Here is an 18,996-nt window from a genome sequence, read left to right on the forward strand (position 1 = left end):
CCCCCGCAGTGTTTTGGTTCTTTTGTGCACATTTACTACCATCACACTTCTGCTTCTGTTTCTTTCTCCGATGTCATGTGGGGGAAAGACTTCTGTGGACGTTCCTACTGGTAATATTTGCATTTTTGAACATTATCTGAGTGACACCATGTTCCTCACACAATTGAAATCACAGAGACTTGCAGGTAGAAATCAGGATAGTTTCATACAGACAGAAATTATTACGCTGAGCAGGAAACCATAGTAATGGCACTCTAAAGTAGAAAAGAAATCAGCTGTAGAAGGACAATAAGAAGCAAACATTTATCTAAAACAAACAAAAAAAATTAATTTAGAGTTCTATTATTCTACTGGAGCCATTTGTATTTTTCTTTTGTTTTTTTAAATAACAACAATGGTATTGAGCACATAGTATTGTTTCTTTTTAATTAATTAATTTATTTATTTATTTTCGGCTGCGCTGGGACTTCGTTGCTGTGCTCGGGCTTTCTATAGTTATGGCAGTGGGGGCTACTTTTCATTGTGGTGTGCAGGCTTCTCATTGTGGTGGCTTCTCTTGTTGCGGAGCACGGGCTCTAGGCGCACGGGCTTCAGTAGTTGTGGCTTCCAGGCTTCAGTAGTTGTGGCTCGCGGGCTCTAGAGCGCAGGCTCGGTAGGTGTGGTGCACGGGCTTAGTTGCTCCAACGCACGTGGGATCTTCCCAGACCAGGGCTCGAAACCGTGTCCCCTGCATTGGCAGGTGGATTCTTAACCACTGCGCCACCAGGGAAGTCCCTGTATTTTTCTTGTATACAAATGTATGTTTGTTTATACATGCGTGGATATATATGCATGCAGACTACATATATATACACACACACACACACACACACACACACACACACACATATATTCCTCTTGAAACTTCTCAGTTATTGATATTCATATTCTTATCAACAATAATTGTAAAATATGTAGTTGTGGGCATTATAAAAATGAGTCCCTACTTTAATATTTCCATACTAAAGTAGTGTTCCCTAAAGATTATGTTTTCTTTTCTGTCAGCCTAGAACCCAAAGAAGGTAGTACAGTCGACCCTTGAACAACACAGGTCCTTTTACATGTGGATTTTTTTCTGTGGTAAATACTACAGTAGTTGGTTGAATCTGAGGATATGTAACTGTGTATATGGAGGGTAGACTATAGGTTATACGTGGATTTTCGACTGCACGGGTGCTGGTGTCCCAACCTCTGAATTCTTCAAAGGTCAACTATATAAGTAATCAATTCTCAAGTTTCTGCTGTCTCCCTTAATCAATATCAATAATAAATGAAGTAACTCTGTCCAAAAGAAAAAAAGAAAATACAAGAGATGAAAAGAAATAGCTGTGAGAAGGGAGTGATGTCCAGTAGGACCTGATATTAAAGAAAAGGCCACAGGGCTTCCCTGGTGGCGCAGTGGTTGAGAGTCCACCTGCCGATGCAGGGGATACGGGTTCGTGCCCCAGTCCGGGAAGATCCCACATGCCGCGGAGCGGCTGGGCCCGTAAGCCATGGCCGCTGAGCCTGCGCATCCGGAGCCTGTGCTCCACAAGGGGAGAGGCCACAACAGTGAGAGGCCCGCGTACCGCAAATAATAATAATAACAGTCTAAGATGAAAATTATGAAGGTAGCATAATAGCTAAAAAGTTAAGTTTTCAAACAAATAGAGGTTTTTATTTAGTTGCTGTTTTGTTCTTCTGGGGATCTACTTTAAAAAAAAAATTTAAAGACCAGAAATAGCAAATCCAACTCCAAAGCTATTCTGAAATGAAACAAAAAGTCAGGGAAAGTTAAGACTATGGACAATTTACAAAGCCGCTTTTTATACAGTTGGGTTATAGCTCTGGAGTTCCATCGATTTCCTGGGCACAGCAGGGAGCAAAGGACTGAACCCAGGAGGTAAACATGGGAAGAAAACATCAGTGAACGGTATTCACCAATTGTCTTGTTCATTTTACAAAAACATGTAGCAGAACACAGTCTTCAAGTCAGAAATCAGATTCACTAAAACCTACAAGATAGAGATGATGGACAGAGGTTGAGGCATAAGGACAAAGGGGTGATGGAACAACTAAGAAAGAACTGCCTTGGAGGCTAGAAGTAAATGGAGAAGTTCTGAGGAAAACCGAACCACAATTTAGCTAAGGGCAAAAATAAAGACATTCTGGAACACACGAGGATCCAGAAGATTAAATACCCACGCATCCTTTCATAGAGAATATTATCCACCTAAACAAGGGAATAAATCAAGAAATAGATTAAGGAAGCAGTGGCCCCAACAATAGAGCTGGGCAAGGAAATCCCTGGATGACCACTGAGTCTCTGGAGATCATTAATGCATCCACATTAGAGAAAAGAAAGGAGGCCCCCAGGAGCAAGTTTTCCAGGAAAAAAAGCAAATTTGATGGGTCGTCTGATCTAATAAAGCTCTTTCTTTTTAAGATTTGACTCTTTTCTGGCATTATTAATTTTTGTGGTAAAATATACATAACAAATTGTACCATTTTAGCCATTTTTAAGTGTACACTTCTGTTGCAATAAGTACATTCACGTTATTGTGCAACCATCAATCACCATCCATCTCCAAAACTTCATCTTCTCCAACTGAAACTTTCTACCCATTAATCACTAACTCACCATTGACTCTTCCCTCAGACCAGAGTAACCACCATTCTACTTTCTGTCCCTAAGAGTTTGACTACTCTAGGTACCACACAAAAGTGGAATCATATACAAATTTGTCCTTTTGTGTCTGGCTTATTTCACGTAGCAAAATGTCTTCAAGATTCATCCATGTTGTAGCATGCGTCAAAATTTCCTTCCTTTTTAAGGCTGAATAATATTCCATTGTATGCATATACCACATTTTGTTCATCCATTCATCCATTGAAAGACACGTGTTGTTTCCACTTTTTGGTTATTGTGAATAGTGCTGCTATGAATATCTGTTCGAGTCCCTGATTTCATTTCTTTTGCATATATATCAGAAATGGAATTACTGGACCATATGGTAATTCTATGTTTAATTTTTTGAGGAATCACCATACTGTTTTCCATGACAGGTCCACTCTTAACATTCCCACCAGCAATGCACAAGGGTTCCAACTACTCCAAAAGCTTGTCAACACTTGTTATTTTCTGTTTTCTCAATAATAGCCAACCTAATGGGTATTAAGTGGTATCTCATTGTGGTTCTGATTTGCATTTGCCTAATGATTAGTGATGTTGACCATCTTTTCATGTGCTTATTGGCCATTTGCATATATCTTCTTTGGAGTGATGTCTACTTAAGTCCTGTGCCCATTTTTTAATTGGGTTGTTTTATGTTGTTATTGTTGAGTTGTGAGAATTCTTTATATATTCTCTGTAAAAATCCTTTATCAGATATTTGATTTGCAAATATTTTCTCCCATTCTGTGGGTTACCTTTCATTCTGTTGGTGTACAAAAGTTTTAATTTTGAAGTCCACTTAATTATTTTTTCTTTTATTCTGTTTCTTTAGTGTGATATCCAAGAACTCATTGCCAAATCAAAAGACACAAAGATTTTCCTCCATGTTTTCTTCTAAGAGTTTTATATCTTATGTTTAGGTTTTAATCTATTTTGAGTTCATTTTCATATAAGGTAAGGGTCTAATTTCTTTCTTCTGTATGGGGGTATACAGTTTTCCTAACACCATATGTTGAAAAGACTGTCTTTTCTGTTTTTCTATTCCTTATTTTATTTATCTCTGATTTAATCTTTATGATTTCCTTCCTTCTACTAGCTTTGAAATTAGTTTGGTTTTTTCTAGTTCCTTAAGGTATACTGTTAGGTTACTGATTTGAGGCTTTTCTTCTTTTCATGTATTTATAACTATAGATTTCCCTCTTAGAACTGCTTTTGCTGCATCCATTAAGTTGGTATGCTGTTTTTCTCATTTTCATTTGTCTCAAGATATTTTCTTTGTAATTTCTTCCTTAATCCATTGGTTGCTTAAGAGTATCTGTTTTATTTCCACGTTTGTCAATTTTCTAGTTTTCCTTCTGCTGTTTCCAGTTTCATTCTACTGTGATCAGAAAAGACACTTTGTATGATTTCAATCTTGTAAAATTTATTAAGACTTGTTTTTTGGCCTAAAATATTGTCTATCCTGGTTAATGATCTATGTGCAATTGAGAAAAATGTCTATTCTGTTCTCACTGGATACAGTATTCTGTAACATTTTTATTAGGTCCAGTTGGTCTATAGTGTTGTTCAAGTCATGTATTTCCTTTAAAGATCTTCTGTCTGGTTGTTGTACGCATTATTGCAAGTGTGATGTTGAAGATTCCTACTATTATTGTAGAGTTGTCTGTTTCTCTCTTCAGTTCTATCAATTTTGCTTCATATAGTTTGAAACTCCAGTGTTTGGTATATAAATGTTTATTAGTATCTTCTGGTGAATTGACCTGTTTGTCATTATATAATGTCCTTCTTTGTGTCATACGTTTTTTATGTAGTGTGTTTTATCTAATATTTGTAGAGCCACCCTGCTCTCTTTTCATTACTATCTGCATGGACTATCTTTCTCCGTGCTTTCACTTTAAACTTATGCATGTCCTTACATCTACAGTGTAGACAGCATAGAGTTGAATCTCATTTTTTTATTCCAATCTATGTCTTTTGATTGGGAAATTTAATTTCTTTACATTTAAAGTGATTATTGATAATGAAGGACTTACTTTTGCCATTTTGGTTTTTGTTGTTGTATTTTCTTTTTTTTAATTTATTTTATTTTTAATACAGCAGGTTCTTGTTATCTAATTTACACATGTTAGTGTATATATGTCAATCCCAATCTCCCAATTCATCCCACCATTTTGTTATTTGTTTTCTGCACGTATTATAGCATTTTCCCCACACTTCCTCCATTTCTGCATTTCTCTGTGTTTAGTTAATTTTTTGTAGTGACACACTTTAATTCCCTTCTCATTTCCTTTTGTGTGTATTCTACAGACATTTTCTTTGTGGTTACCATCAGGATTACATATAACATCCTAAATTTATAATAATCAGTTTTAAGTTGATACCAACTTAACTTCAATCACATACAAAAACTATTCATTTATAGCTCCACTCTCATTTTATGTTATTGATGTCACAATTACATCTTTATAATAATATTATATACTCATTAACATAGATTTATAATTATTTATTATGCATTTGTCTTTTAAATTCTGTAAAAAAATTAAAAGTGGAGTTACAAGCCAAAATTACAATAATACTGTATTTTTAATATTTATTCATGTATTTACTTTTACTGGAAAACTTTATATTTTTGCATGGCTTCAAGTTTCTGTCTAGTGGCCTTTTATTTCAGCTTAAAGGACTCCCTTTAGCATCTCCTGTTGGGCAGGTCTAGTGGTAATGAACTCTCTTAGTTTTTGTTTGTCTGGGAATCTCTTAATTTTCCCTCATTTTTTAAAAGACAGTTTGCCATATATAGAATTCATTCTTTTTGAATGAGCCAAATTTCCTTGTTTCTTTGCATGCCTGTGATCTTTTGTTGAAATTGGGCATTTGAAAAAACAGTTACCTTCTCCAGTCTTTGCAGACTGGCATGGAAGATCTTCACCAATCTGCAGGCCCCTGAGCCTTGAGATCAGTCTAGAATGAGAGCTTAAGGTCTGCCATGTAAGGACACAGTGAAAAGGAGGCTATGTACAAGCCAGGAAGGGAATCCTCACCAGAAGGTGACCATACCGGTACCCCGACCTTGGACTTCCAGCTTCCAGAAACCATGAGAAAATAAATTTCTGTTGTTTAAGCCACCAAGTCTATGGTAGTTTGTTATGGTAGCTTGAGCCAACTAAGATAGTGTTTATTGAGCACTTTCCATGTGCCCAGTACTGGGTTAAACCGTGAGAGTGAAAGAAAAATAAAACATAGTCCTTGATCTTAGAAATCATGGAGTCCAGCTTGGGAAACAGACATATAAACCAATAATTTCAACATAAAATGATCAATACTTCTGTAGACCCAAAACATAGAGCACCATGGGAGTACTGAGGAGGAAGGCTTTAAATCTGCTTATCATTGAATAGATCTATTTCATGTTTGGAGAGGTTCTTTTTTTTTTTAAAGAATTGTGTCATTCTTTTTTTTTTTAATTTATTTATTTAGTCTATTTACTTTTGGCTGCGTTGGGTTTTCGTTGCTGCACATGAGCTTTCTCTAGTTGCGGTGAGCGGGGGCTACTCTTCGTTGTGGTGCGTGGGCTTCTCATTGCAGTGGCTTCTCTTGTTGCAGAGCACGGGCTCTAGGCGCATGGGCTTCAGTAGTTGTGGCATGTGGGCTCTAGAGCGCAGACTCAGTAGTTGTGGCGCACGGGCTTAGTTGCTCCACAGCATGTGGGATCTTCCTGGACCAGGGCTCGAACCTGCATCCCCTGCATTGGTAGGCGGATTCTTAACCACTGCGCCACCAGGGAAGCCCTGGAGATGTTCTTAAGGCCCTTTACATTTATAAAATCCCAAGGTCCTATGTAATAGTGAGTTTCCATGTTGTGAGTTTGGGGCTGTTTTCTTCCTGTCCTTTAATGGGAGGTGCATCGGTGCATGAGCCAGCTGCTCTGCATTTTCTTGTCACTTTGGCATTTGATTTAACCCTGGGACACAGTCAAACCTCTCCAACATTTTGTTTCTCAGTTTCTCCATCTATAAATTGAGATGCTGATACTTGTCACGAACTTCTATATAAGAGTAAATTCAATAAAGACATAAGGCTAGAAGTGAAAGGGAAAAACAAATGTGTGTTCTATTACAGATGATAAAAATGATGTGGGACTATTACTAACAAGTATAATCAATAAGGCTAATTCTCTAAGTCAGCGCTTCTTGGATTATAATGGTCACAAAAAGTATATGGGGATCTTGTCAAAATGAAGGTTTTGATTCAGAAAGTCTGAGTTACCCCAAGATTCTGCATTTCAAACAAGCTCCTGGAAGTGTTATTGCTCCTGCTACATGGATTACACTTTGAGGAGCAAGAACTTTAATGATTTTAGGCCCTGCTCTGAGTGCAGATGTAAGTTTCACAGTTTCTAAACATGTATTTACTAACCAAAGCCACCAAAGCATCACTTAAGGTAGCAGTTCTCAAACTTTTGGTCTCAGAACCTCTTTTATCATCTTAAAAATTATTGTGAAACCAAAAAATCATACCCATCTGTATTCACAATATTTGAAATTAAATCTGAGAACATTTTAAAACACAAGAATACATCAGCATGTATTCTATTATTTGTCAGAATGATAATGTCATTCTACAGTCTCGAAGTCTCAGGAAAACTCCACTATCCATTCATGAGAGAATGGGAATAAAAAATCAAATGCCTTTTTACTTGACAAGAACTGCTCATTTAAGACACTGATTTTTTTTTTTTTTTTTGGTGTACACAGCTGTACTACAAACCCTACTAAATAAACCAGATAACCATTTAGTCTCTAATTCATTTAAAGATGTACTTATTGGGGACCTAATATACATAAATCAGCATGTTAGGTGCCAAGGTTGTGTTTCTCAACCTTGGGAACTTTTAAAAAATACCAGTCGGAGCCGCATTCAAACAGATTAAATTAGTATCTTTGGAAATTAATACTGTTTAAAAAGTTCAACAGGTCATTCTAATGTGCAGCCAGGATTGAAAACCATTGGGTTCGGAAGGCAGGGTATAAATAACAGAAGCCCAAAGTAGAGGAAATGTGCACACAGGGTAGGCATTGCTTAGTGGGGTCATACGGGCCAGGTTAGACTATTGGTACTCATGCTAACTAGCTTACAATGTGCTTATCCTCCCATATCATCAATTTCCTTAAATCGGAGATTTAATTTCCATAAATTGGGTTGGTAATGGTTCCATCTTAATAGAGTCGTTCTGAGGATCAAATGAGGTAAGGCATGGAAAGCACAGCTCCTGGCACACGGTAAATGCTCATTAAATGTAAGCATTAGTAACCGCCCTGCAGAATCTTACCAGATAAGATGTGAATTAAGCCAGTCTTGCAGGGTGGAAACATTTCATAAGAGCACTGGAGGAAGACAGAATCAATCTGAATGCAATCAGAACTCTCATTCTCGCCCCAACAGAAATGGGCTTAACACAGCTCAGGGGTGTGATTCAGTAGGGTGTTTTTGTTTTTGTGTTTGTTTCTTTAATCCTTGATGGAGGAAAGGACCCAAACTAGTACATGTGGCTGGATGGAAAGGGTTTCTGGCTACTGTTGATGGGTTCTGAAAGAGTTTATTAATCTCTAACACTAGAGCTTTCATGTCCTGAGAAAAGGGCTCCCCTGAAACCATGACAAGCCAGTCTGGTTATACTGCATAAACAGTCCAGTTTACTGTTAGTATATAAACAGTGCTTTGGCATTAACATAGAAAATCTGAATCAGAGTGTCCTATTCATAAATAAAATATCTGGATAAGAAGTGAAGCCACCACAGAGTTAATTTTTCTGTAAAGTCAAGAAGCAACAAGAGGAAGAAATAGAAGAGCTGGTGTCAGCATCAGGTAATACTTTGCATATACGGCAATTACTTGGTTAATGTAGTCAGTGCAGAAAAATTGAAGAACGCCTCCAAATTGGCTATCCACACAGACTGAAGTATTCAAACAATGAACAAATCTCTACTTTGTGTTCAGTAGATGGGTAATGTTCAAAATATGTAACAAAATAGTACGGTACAGAAACTAAAAATCAGAACAGATACTTGCCCAATCTGATTCAATGTCATCTGTAAATATGTGGTTCATCTGTACCTATGTGTACTCACTGACTATCAGCTCTGGGGTAATTACCCTCTCTTGCCTCTTTTTTCTTACCACTCCTCCATGAAAATTGACTCTTCAAGATGTTTCACCTAAAATTTTGATGATCCCAGCTGCCTCTCCACACCCATCAGTTTAACCACTTCACATCAACAAAAATTTCTCCATTTTTTTGTTGCAGAGATATCTGAGGGAGGAAGAAAGGATTTTTAAAATTATTAATGCTAATGCTCTGGGCCCTCTCAAAATAGGCCACTTAGAATAACACTAGAATTATAGAAAAAGTGCAGAGGAAAACAACAAGGAGCAGAAATAGAAATGCACACTCCATTGATGGCAAACAAGGAGGTATAGTAATCCTGAAATACAGTATGTAAGATAAGCTGACAAAAGCAATAAAGATCAAGTACCGAGCTGGAAGGTTCACAGCTGCAGTTGTCAGAGAATCAACAGAGTACAATTCTAGGAGGTTTGTCCCTTAGAGGTACAAAACCAGCCATCTCTTGTTTGAAACAAGAAGCACAGATACTCTTGGTAGCTTCAGGAAGCATGGAAGGTAAGATTAAATGAGGAATCGCAGAGACAAGCCACCTTCCAGGAAACAGTCTATGAGACAAGGAGGCAGAGTACTGAGTTTCTGAGTAGTTAGACGGACACAAGGTTTCAACCTTTATTCACTCACATACACACACAACCCTGAGTATTAGGAAGACTTTCCGCTAGCCTGAAACACAGAAGTCACGCATCTTCCACATAAAACGATTACAAATAGCTGGCCCAGAAAGAATTCATCTCCTTCAAAGATATCACAAAGGGGGGCAGATGGATTAAACATAAATTTAAAATATACAGAAAGCACTTACACCAGAAAAAAAGAGTTGCATTTAACAAATGAAAATGTAAACCAAAGATATCACTGAAACAATTTTAACTCATGAAGAAGAAAACACATCTCTAAACCAAAGGCATAAAGCAGAAATGTAAGAGCTCAGAGAAGTCATGGTTGGACAACAGAAGGAGGTGACACATGAGCTGATATAACTCAGAAAAAAGGGAAATCAGGAAAAAGAGAAATTAAAAACTAAAATTCTCCCATAAACAAAGCCTAAATTGAAGCAAACAAATGAGAAATACAGCAAGGATTATAGAGAGGAGAATTGAGAAAAGCAAGTTTATATCCATATAGATATAAAATTGAGGAGGGTTAAAAAGGTATAACTGATGTCCTTAAAGAAGGGAAAACCTAATGGAAAATATTCATTGAATGTTAAATTTTTTTAACGTTCAGGAATTACGTAAAGATTTGGTTCTACAATTAAGGTGATATAGAATGTCCCAGGAAAAACTGACATAGCAGAATTGATTTTGAGACAGTAAAGTTACTGATTTTAAAGATAAAATATCAAATCACCTATAGTGGAGGAAAAACACTCACACCGTTCTCAAACTATTTTATTGTTATGTTCACAGCTAAAGGTCAGCAAGGCCTACAAAGTCTTCAATGAATGAAAGTGACCTAAGAATTCTATTCTTAAATAAGGTGACCAACCTGCCCTAGTTTATTCAGGGCAGTCCCAGCTTTTGCACTGTTAAGTCTTACGTCCCGGGTACTCTTTCGGTCCCCGGCAAACTCTGGTCTCAAGTGTCCATGCAACACTCACTACAATGTCATGTATTAGGCCACAATGAGAAAATCCATTAATTCTAACATGTAGAAATAATACAAATAACATTCTCTGATTACATGAAATAAATCTAGAAATTAATATGAAAACTAAAAAGTAGGAAAAAACCTCTACCACCTGCCAATCTGAAAAAGAGAAATTTAAAATGTGAATTGCAGAATATTTCAGAACATAAGGATATAAAAACACCATATAGGGAACTTCTTACTAACAGGTAAAGTAATGCTTGGTAAAAAAGATTTGTGACCTTAAATACAAATAACAAAAAAGGAGAAGATTAAAAATAATCATTTAACATTCCTCAAACACAGATCCAAAAAGTTTTAATAAAATATTAGCAAATAGAGCTCTGTAACATATACAAGAATGATACATCAAAACTAAGTAGAGGGGCCTCCCTGGTGGCGCAGTGGTTGAGAATCTGCCTGCTAATGCAGGGGACACAGGTTCGAGCTCTGGTCTGGGAGGATCCCACATGCCGCGGAGCAACTAGGCCCGTGAGCCACAACTACTGAGCCTGCGCGTCTGGAGCTTATGCTCCGTAGTAAGAGAGGCCGCGACAGTGAGAGGCCCGCGCACCGCGGTGAAGAGTGGCCCCTGCTTGCCACAACTAGAGAAAGCCCTCGCACAGAAACGAAGACCCAACACAACAAAAATAAATAAATTAATTAATAAACTCCTACCCCCCCAAAAAAAACAAAACCAAGTAGAGTTTACCTCAGGATTGTAAAATTGGTTTAAGATTTAAAAATCAATCAATATATGATCATTTTTAAAATGCAAAGAAAAGCACTGAACAAAACTCAACATCCATTCAGGATTAAACAAACAAAACAAAAACAAACAAAATACCTCTCATCAAACTAAGACCTCAGAAGATAACTTCCTGAATCCCTCATTTTGACAAAGGACATATGCCAAAAGCCAATAGTTAACATCACACCTAATGGGAAATTTCAAAACTTTTTCTCCCCATAATATTGAGAACAAGGCTAGGATGCCTACTCTCACCGTTCTGATTCAACTTTGTATTAGAGGTCCGAAACTTTACAGTACAACAAATAAACAAGCAGAGGCATAGTGTCAGAAAGGAAGAAGAAAACCTGACTGCATTTTCAGGTAGCACTGTTTGTATAGAAAAGGCGTTAAAATCTATAAAACTATTACTAAAAAGTAACAAGATTAAAAATTATTTTACCAGAAAATACGATGAAATAAAATTCCATTTATCTTAACACCAAAAACAAAACCCCATAAAACACTTAGAAATAAATTTAACAAAAGGCATGCAAGGTCTCAATAATATAAACTACAAAAAATCGCTAACAAAGTAAAAATGCACAAAAGACTTGAGCATACACTTTACCAAAAAAGATACATAACTAATCATTAAGCACATGAAAAAGTCATTAACATCATTAGTCACCAGGGGGTGCAAATTAAAACAATGAGATAACATTACTCTTCACCAGAACGACCAAAATTAGAAATTAAAAATACCACAGCAAACATTGGTAAGGATGTAGAACTGGAATTCTCATATATTGTTGATGGGAGTATGGTAAAACCACTTTGGAAAAAGTTCTGGCGGTGTCTTGTAAAACCCCAACTCCTAAGTTTTGACCTAAGAAAAATGAAAAATATATTCACAGACAACATTGTTCACTGTAGCTTTATTCATAAGAGTCACACTCAGGGAAAAGCTCGGTGTCTGTTAATAATAGGATACCAGGGAATACTACTAAGCAATAACAAGAAACAACTACTGATATGGGCACCAACATGGATAAATCTCAAAAACAGGTTGAGTAAAAGAAACTTATGCAACAGAGTACATGAGTACATTTTATGAGTTTCCAAAACAGGCAAAACTAATCTATCTTGAGAAAAGATCAAAATAATGATAGTCTCTGGAAGGGATGTGAGGCAGTGATTGAGTTGGAGGGGCAGGAGGAAAATTCGGGGGTTATGTTCATATTCTATATCTTGATAGGGTCTTAGGGTCTTAGTTACACATATGTATATATCTGTCAAAACCCAGCAAATGTATATTTAAGATTTGTGTTTTTCATTGTATGTAACTCTTACACCAAAAGGAAAAATTGTAGCAAATGTTTAACCATTTTATGATATGTATGTGAAATGGAGGAAGTGAACTGATTTCTGTAATTTACTTTGAAATGAGTCAACAAAGTAAGATGGATTGCTGGATGGATAGACAGATATGTCATAAAATGAGCATAGAAAAATGTTCTTGGTAGACTCTATGAGGTGAGTAAATCTGTGCATTCCCTGTAAAATTATTTCAACTGTGTTCTATGTTTAAAGTTTACCACAGTAAAATTTTGGAAAAAAATTTATCTCAAGAAGCTAGAAAGTAAATGACAAAAGTAGAGCAATAGGAAGATTCGATAAGTATGAAAATTGAAATTAATCAATTCAAAACAAAAAATAATACAGTTAATAAATTCAAGGGCTACATATTTTAAAAACAATAAAGTGAATAAACAATTACCTAATTTAATAAAGAAAATAAGTATTAAGTAGAACTAATAGAAAATGATCACAGATACAAAGACTTCAACGGAATCATAGGAAAGTACTTCAACTCTCCGCAAATAAATTTGGGAACCAAAATGTAATGTGTGATTGTTTATTAAAATAAAACTTTCCAAAACTGACACCAGAAGAGATTTTAAAAAGCCTAATTAATTTAAAAAATATGTTTCCATTATTTTAGTCAACATTTTTACGTGCTCTGTAATGAGAAGTTATTTTCAGATATGTAACACACCATTTTTCTTTTTTTAAGTTTTTTGGCCACTCTACACAGCACACAGGATCTTAGTTCCTGGAGCAGGGATCGAACCCGTGTCCCCTACTGTGGAGCGCGGAGTCTTAACCACTGGACTGCCAGGGAAGTCCCACACCATATTTTCATAAATAGAAGTCTGTAAAAATTTCTTGCAAAGCTAAATTACAAAAATTCCACAAAGATGACATACAAAAAAAGGAAACCTACAGACCATGCTCACTTATGAATACTGATGCAAAACCCTAAATAAAAGGTCAGCAAACAGAATCCTCCAGTAATGCCCAGATCATTAAATATTAGGAGATCTATTACTATATTAATATAGATCATCATAGTAATTGGTTAAAAGAGAAAACTCATATTATCATCTCCATAGATGCTTAAAGACCTTTAATATAATATCCATTTTAGATAAAAATGTTAAATACTAAATACTAAAAATAGCTACTTAACATGAATTACACACACATACACATATCTATATCTAATGTCTATTTGGATATAGATATAGTATGTATCTAGATGCAGAGATAGAGAAAAAGGGAGAGGAAGGATGTGTGTATGAATGTATTTATGTACGTATGTATGTATGTATACCAGCCTCTTGCTAAAGCATTATCTTTAAACTCTGCAAAAAGAAAACGTGTCCTTTGTCTGCAATATCGTTTATTTTGTTCCATAGCTACCAGTCACTGCAATTAGACCATAGGAAAAAACAGAGGTATAAAATTTAAGGAGGCAGAATTATTTTTGCAGGTGATGTGATTGTTTTTTGGGAAACAACTGTTTTCTCTGGAAAACCTAAGGGAATGAGCTAAAAAGATATACCATAAAAAGTAAGAGAATTCTTCTGGGGGAGAGACTTTGATGACTAAGGTTCTGGGTGAGGGGGAGACTACATTTTCACTGTATATCCTTACGTACCTTTGGAATTTTTTGCAGTATACATGTTGTTACTTACTAATAAATAATAAAATTTAAAACAACAATTACAAGTGAGGATATTTTAATCATCCCCTGCATAATACTATCTCTGCCAACTGAAGTAAGTAACTTTTGTGACAACACAAAAGGAAATTGTGATGTTTAAGAGAAAAAGGAAGGAGTGACAGGGAAAAAAAGTTGTTCAATAAATGGATCTCTAGGGCTTAATTTTCTTCAGTTCATTCTATCTTTTAATAATCTATGAAAATTAAAATCATTTAGAGAATAACATACATTTAAGACAAGAATATCAATAATAATAATAACTAATGTTTAATTAGTGCTAACAGTTTGTCAGACACTATGTTCAGTGCTTTTCGTATGTTTATTTGTTTAATGCTCACAGCAATCCTACATGCTATATCCTGCATGCTGTATGTGCATATTATTGTCTGTCTCAGTAAATCTGAGTTTCCATTTGGTTCATTCCCATCCAATGGAGTACAGTGTAGACAAAGGCTGATGACAAAACCATCTGGCCACGTTTCTACAAGCCAGGGCACCGAGCAGAGTTTTCCAAGACCTCATCACCTCCCACACCTGGAACGGTTCCAGAAGCATAAGGTCCTGCACAGGCCGCAAGATGACGATGATGGTCCCTGGGGTGGCCTGACCTTGAGCAAGTGTCAACATTCAAAGACAATGTTGCTGACGGTGCAATTTCCTGCATGGAATGCTCCACATTCCTGAGCACTCACAGTGATGGCGGATGGAAAGGCTCACCCAGGACCATGTGCTGAGTGCCATGTGAGGGTGGACCTGTGAAGACGGAGAGGGCAACTGGGCGCTCTGCTTACAGCAGTTATTGCGTCGCGGTGACAGCTGTCACACAGGGGAAGCTGTAAGCATGGCACTTTGAGAAAATCCCACTCCATAATATCTTTTCTCCACACCTCTGTCCTGAGTGCCTGAAATTCCAGAAGGAAGCATTGTTGTCTGCCAACTCCACTATTTAAATAAAAATAAAATTATATACGTGTGTGGCTAACGTGAAATAAAAGTGTATTATTTTAAAAGTGCAAAAGCATAGAAGTCTGTGTCAGATGTTTGTTCTAAACCTTGCTATGCCTTTCATAACTCTGTACCACCGGGCAAGTTCACTTAATCTGAGTTTGTCTCCTCATCTGTAAACTCAGACTACTAGTTCTCATTTCATAGGGGTGTTGTGAGAATTAAATATAGACTCACACACTCCATCTGATACAGAATCGAGTTAAATGCTAAAGCAGCCAGTTAAATGTTCCACTAACATCAGTTTCCTCCTCCACTTTCCTACCTAATTAGCCCCATCTTCTTGGCAGGCAATGCAAAAGCCCTTTGCTGAAACCAAACTTGACCCCCTTGCCAGGAGCTGGTCCTTTGTGCAGGGACCACCACGCCCTTTTGTTCACTCCACTCCCCTGACCCTTGACCCAGTCTACTCACTTCAGTTCATAGAGTGGTGAGCCAATCTCACAGTGAAGAGAGACATTTCCTACCTTTGAAAAAAAAAATGGGCAGAGAACCAGCAGACTTGTGGTGCCTTCCATTTCCCATCTGTAAATTTCTCAAAATACTTTCCAGTAAGCAATCACCAGGGGCTCATAATGTGATTAATAATATTGTGTCTCAGTTGCTTCTAGTATTTCAGATGAAACAGTGTCTTAAGAAGGTACAGTTGCTGAATTGTGAGTGGGAGGCTATGTGATGTCTTCTTTCTATTCACATCTATGCTAGACTCTCAGAGGGGTGAGTGGGAATCGACTGGTCATTCAACACGTTAAAAGTTTGCTTGAATCTACCAATGAATTAAGAGTGCTGCTGTGGGTCAAACCCGATGTCACCTCCGGAATCTGCAGACCTCAACTCAGCGGGGCTAAAGAGAACGGACATCACAGAGCGGCTCTTCCTGGGGGCGCTTTAACACATGATTCTCAGTTTCACGTTTGTCTGAAATTCTATTGCCGGAAAGTTGAGTCTCGCAAGTGCAAGCATGAGTACGGTTTTCTCTCTGCAAAGCCTGTTTCAGTATCACTGACGGCATAGGGGTGGTCGTTTTCCGGAGATGTGATTCCTAAACCTTCCAGTCCGAACACCCGCGCCTCCCCCCCCCCCCCCCCCCCCCCCCCCCCCCCCCCCCCCCCCCCCCCCCGCGTCGTCAGAGCCACATGCCCTTTTCCGGGCTTCCACTATTCTTCACTCCGTGTCAGATGAGCGGGAACAGGCAGAGCCAGCGTTCCAGCCACCCTCTTTATCTGCCTTCACACTTCTTCCTCTGCCTATTCATGCCGCTGCGGAGGTCTGGACCAGCTTCCTGTAATCTTGGAGGGGAAAACTTCTCCCTTTAGCACAGTCTGTGAGCCTAGTTGTTTTGGGTAGCAGGTTTCCTCCTCTCTTCTCCCGTGAGTTCATATAGCTTCCTCTGCTCAGCCTGCTAGCCCTCCTCCAAGGGTGAGGACTCTCCTCTAAGCCCTAGGGTTTCAGCGAAGAGCGCAGGATTTCCTGAGCCAGGGATATATACACAGAGGAGGCACTGCTGGGCTCTACTGTGACCGCACCTCGCAGGGCTCATCCCACTCTCTGTACAACACGTCGTATTTATATCCCAGGGCACTGAGGCCGGTCCTGGCTTTGATACACCATTTCCTTCGTTCCCCAAAGCTGAGCAAAGCAGAAAATCCTTCATCCTCCAAGTACGCTAGCCCCCTACTCTCTTCCCGCTTTGCCTTGCTACTTCTGCTTCAATGCCTAAGCTGGAGGAATTCGTTAAAATTATAGTCGAGTTAATAGCTAGAAAATCAAAATGTTGCATGAGATATAATCTTCCAGCTGAAATCTCTTCTGAGTACCCTAAATATTTAAAACATCAAATAATTTGAAAATAAAAGGGTTGGTAGATATACTTGAATTAGGGTAAGTTCTCTGATCCTTTTTGATTCAGATGGAGAAGTTTAGGTAGACACACCAATTTAAAATATGGATGGCATATATGAAAAAGAACTCCTGAATAGTAACCAGAAAATGATCATAGAGATAAGTCCACTTTAAATCTGGAAAGATAACATTTACCAGTGGAGACCCATAATAAAATACTGCATTTCTCACATGGTCCTATAGCAGGAAGTCCAGTCTCATTACTTCCAGCCATCCTACATCCTGTCCCCTCATCTCCCTACCATATACCCTGATACAGTCCAGAGTTCCCAGGTGTTACTACTAGCAGTTCCTGGCTTTCCAGCCTCACGACTAGAGCAGGGACTCAGATGCATCCCTCAAGGTCACCTTCAGTGCCATTGCAAGATAACCACGCTGCCACTGGACAGTCCAAAGAGGTCTTCTGTTGGCCATGCAGTGGCCATGAGGCTGAAACATATTGCAGTTGGTCCTGACCAAAGCTGTGGGCCTGAAACGGGGCCTCTGCTCCAATTCCTGCCCAATCCACGGCAGGTCATGAAGCTCGACTCCAAAGCACCACCTCCTCCTGCAACAGCCAGCTCAGAAATGACTCTCTTTCTACCCTCTTGGGGAATTTATCTGGAAGGACTCACTGTTCTCTCCTGGCCCTGGGCCTTGGTTAAGACATCGTCTTTATCCACATAGGTTTCCTTAACTTTGAATCTAAGAAAAAAGGAGTCGGAAATCTTACAGGCATATGGACAACTGCTATATGAATCATTCACTTTCTCACAGTAAACTTAAAACTCTGGTAATTTACAGTTCCAACTGATTCCAACTCAGTGGAGAGCCTGCTGTGTTCTAGATTGTGAACTCCTTGAAGGCAGTCTTCTTGACTTCCGGATCCGATGCTTATAGCCCCTAGAGCAGAATGTATGTTCAGCCAATACTGGATGCTTAGATCTGGTGCCCAGGGGCTACCTGCTCCTTCTGGGTGGCTGTGGTCTCCTCCGACTCTCTGCTGGAGTCTCCCAATCTAAGCCTCTACTCCTGGATTTGACCACTCACTTCCCGCAGCTATTATCAGCGGCACCATTGCCCTTGAGGTATGCTTGCCTGGAAGGTCCTGCATCCGAGCCCTTCTTTGCTGGTGAGGTCAGATGGGCTGTACTCTGACCTAGGCAGACTGGTGCTTACAGGTATCTCCTAAGAGCTCCATGAATATAAGCTCCCAGCTCACCACGAAGGTAATGGCAACTTTTCCAGGCACAGCCTTCTCATTACCCTTCCTTGACGCTAGATGTCCTGCCTGGAATGGACCAGATTGCGCCAGCTCTAAGTCAAGCCACATGGCAACCACCTTGCTTCTCTGTCGACCACACTTCCAGTCCCCAGGCTCCATGCTGTTTGGGAACACCTCCAGCCCAGCTTCTGCTTTTTCTAGGCTAGTATGAAAAATAATCTCACCTGGCTTGGGGTTACTTTTATTTCCAAAGATCTTCAACAATATAAGCATGAAAAATTCCTCTCTCTAAACTCTGAAGTTGCACTTGTATGTGAAAATTGTATTACTATGTGTATGGCTACTCCTAACTTGAGGGGGATCCAGGTCAACAGATAAACCATGTCCAGATGTCCTGGGATTAAACAGAGATAGATTCTAGGTAATTTGCTGGTGTGGAATCAGAATCCAAACTGGGGACTGTATTGCATAATATGGAATATCTGGTTACTGTGGATTGGTCTGTAGTCTAAGAAGCCCTCTGGGAAGTATTGTCCTTTTCAACCTCACAAGCACATGAGTAACACTGCTAACTGTAGCA

At 38.5% G+C, this 18,996-nt stretch overlaps 1 protein-coding gene across 4 annotated transcripts in view; it reads right to left on the reverse strand.

Annotated features, from left to right (window-relative positions):
• The window catches only part of COG6 (component of oligomeric golgi complex 6), a 174,757-nt gene that overhangs the window by 63,234 nt on the left and 92,527 nt on the right, over positions 1-18,996 (reverse strand). The window contains exon 19 of one of the 4 annotated variants that reach the window (XM_029209898.1): positions 10,399-10,625. The exons of 2 other annotated variants lie outside the window; for them this stretch is intronic. In XM_029209898.1, coding sequence (XP_029065731.1) covers positions 10,571-10,625 — 55 coding nt within the window. In that variant the 3' untranslated portion in view covers positions 10,399-10,570. Of the gene's footprint in view, positions 1-10,398; positions 10,626-11,923; positions 12,125-18,996 lie in introns of those variants that run through there. One more of the 4 variants, XM_029209895.1, reaches the window with a different exon arrangement.

The sequence above is a fragment of the Monodon monoceros genome, unplaced genomic scaffold, assembly GCF_005190385.1.
Source record: "Monodon monoceros isolate NGI ecotype Baffin Bay Population unplaced genomic scaffold, NGI_Narwhal_1 Super_Scaffold_8, whole genome shotgun sequence".
In the NCBI taxonomy this organism is placed as follows: Eukaryota; Metazoa; Chordata; class Mammalia; order Artiodactyla; family Monodontidae; genus Monodon; species Monodon monoceros.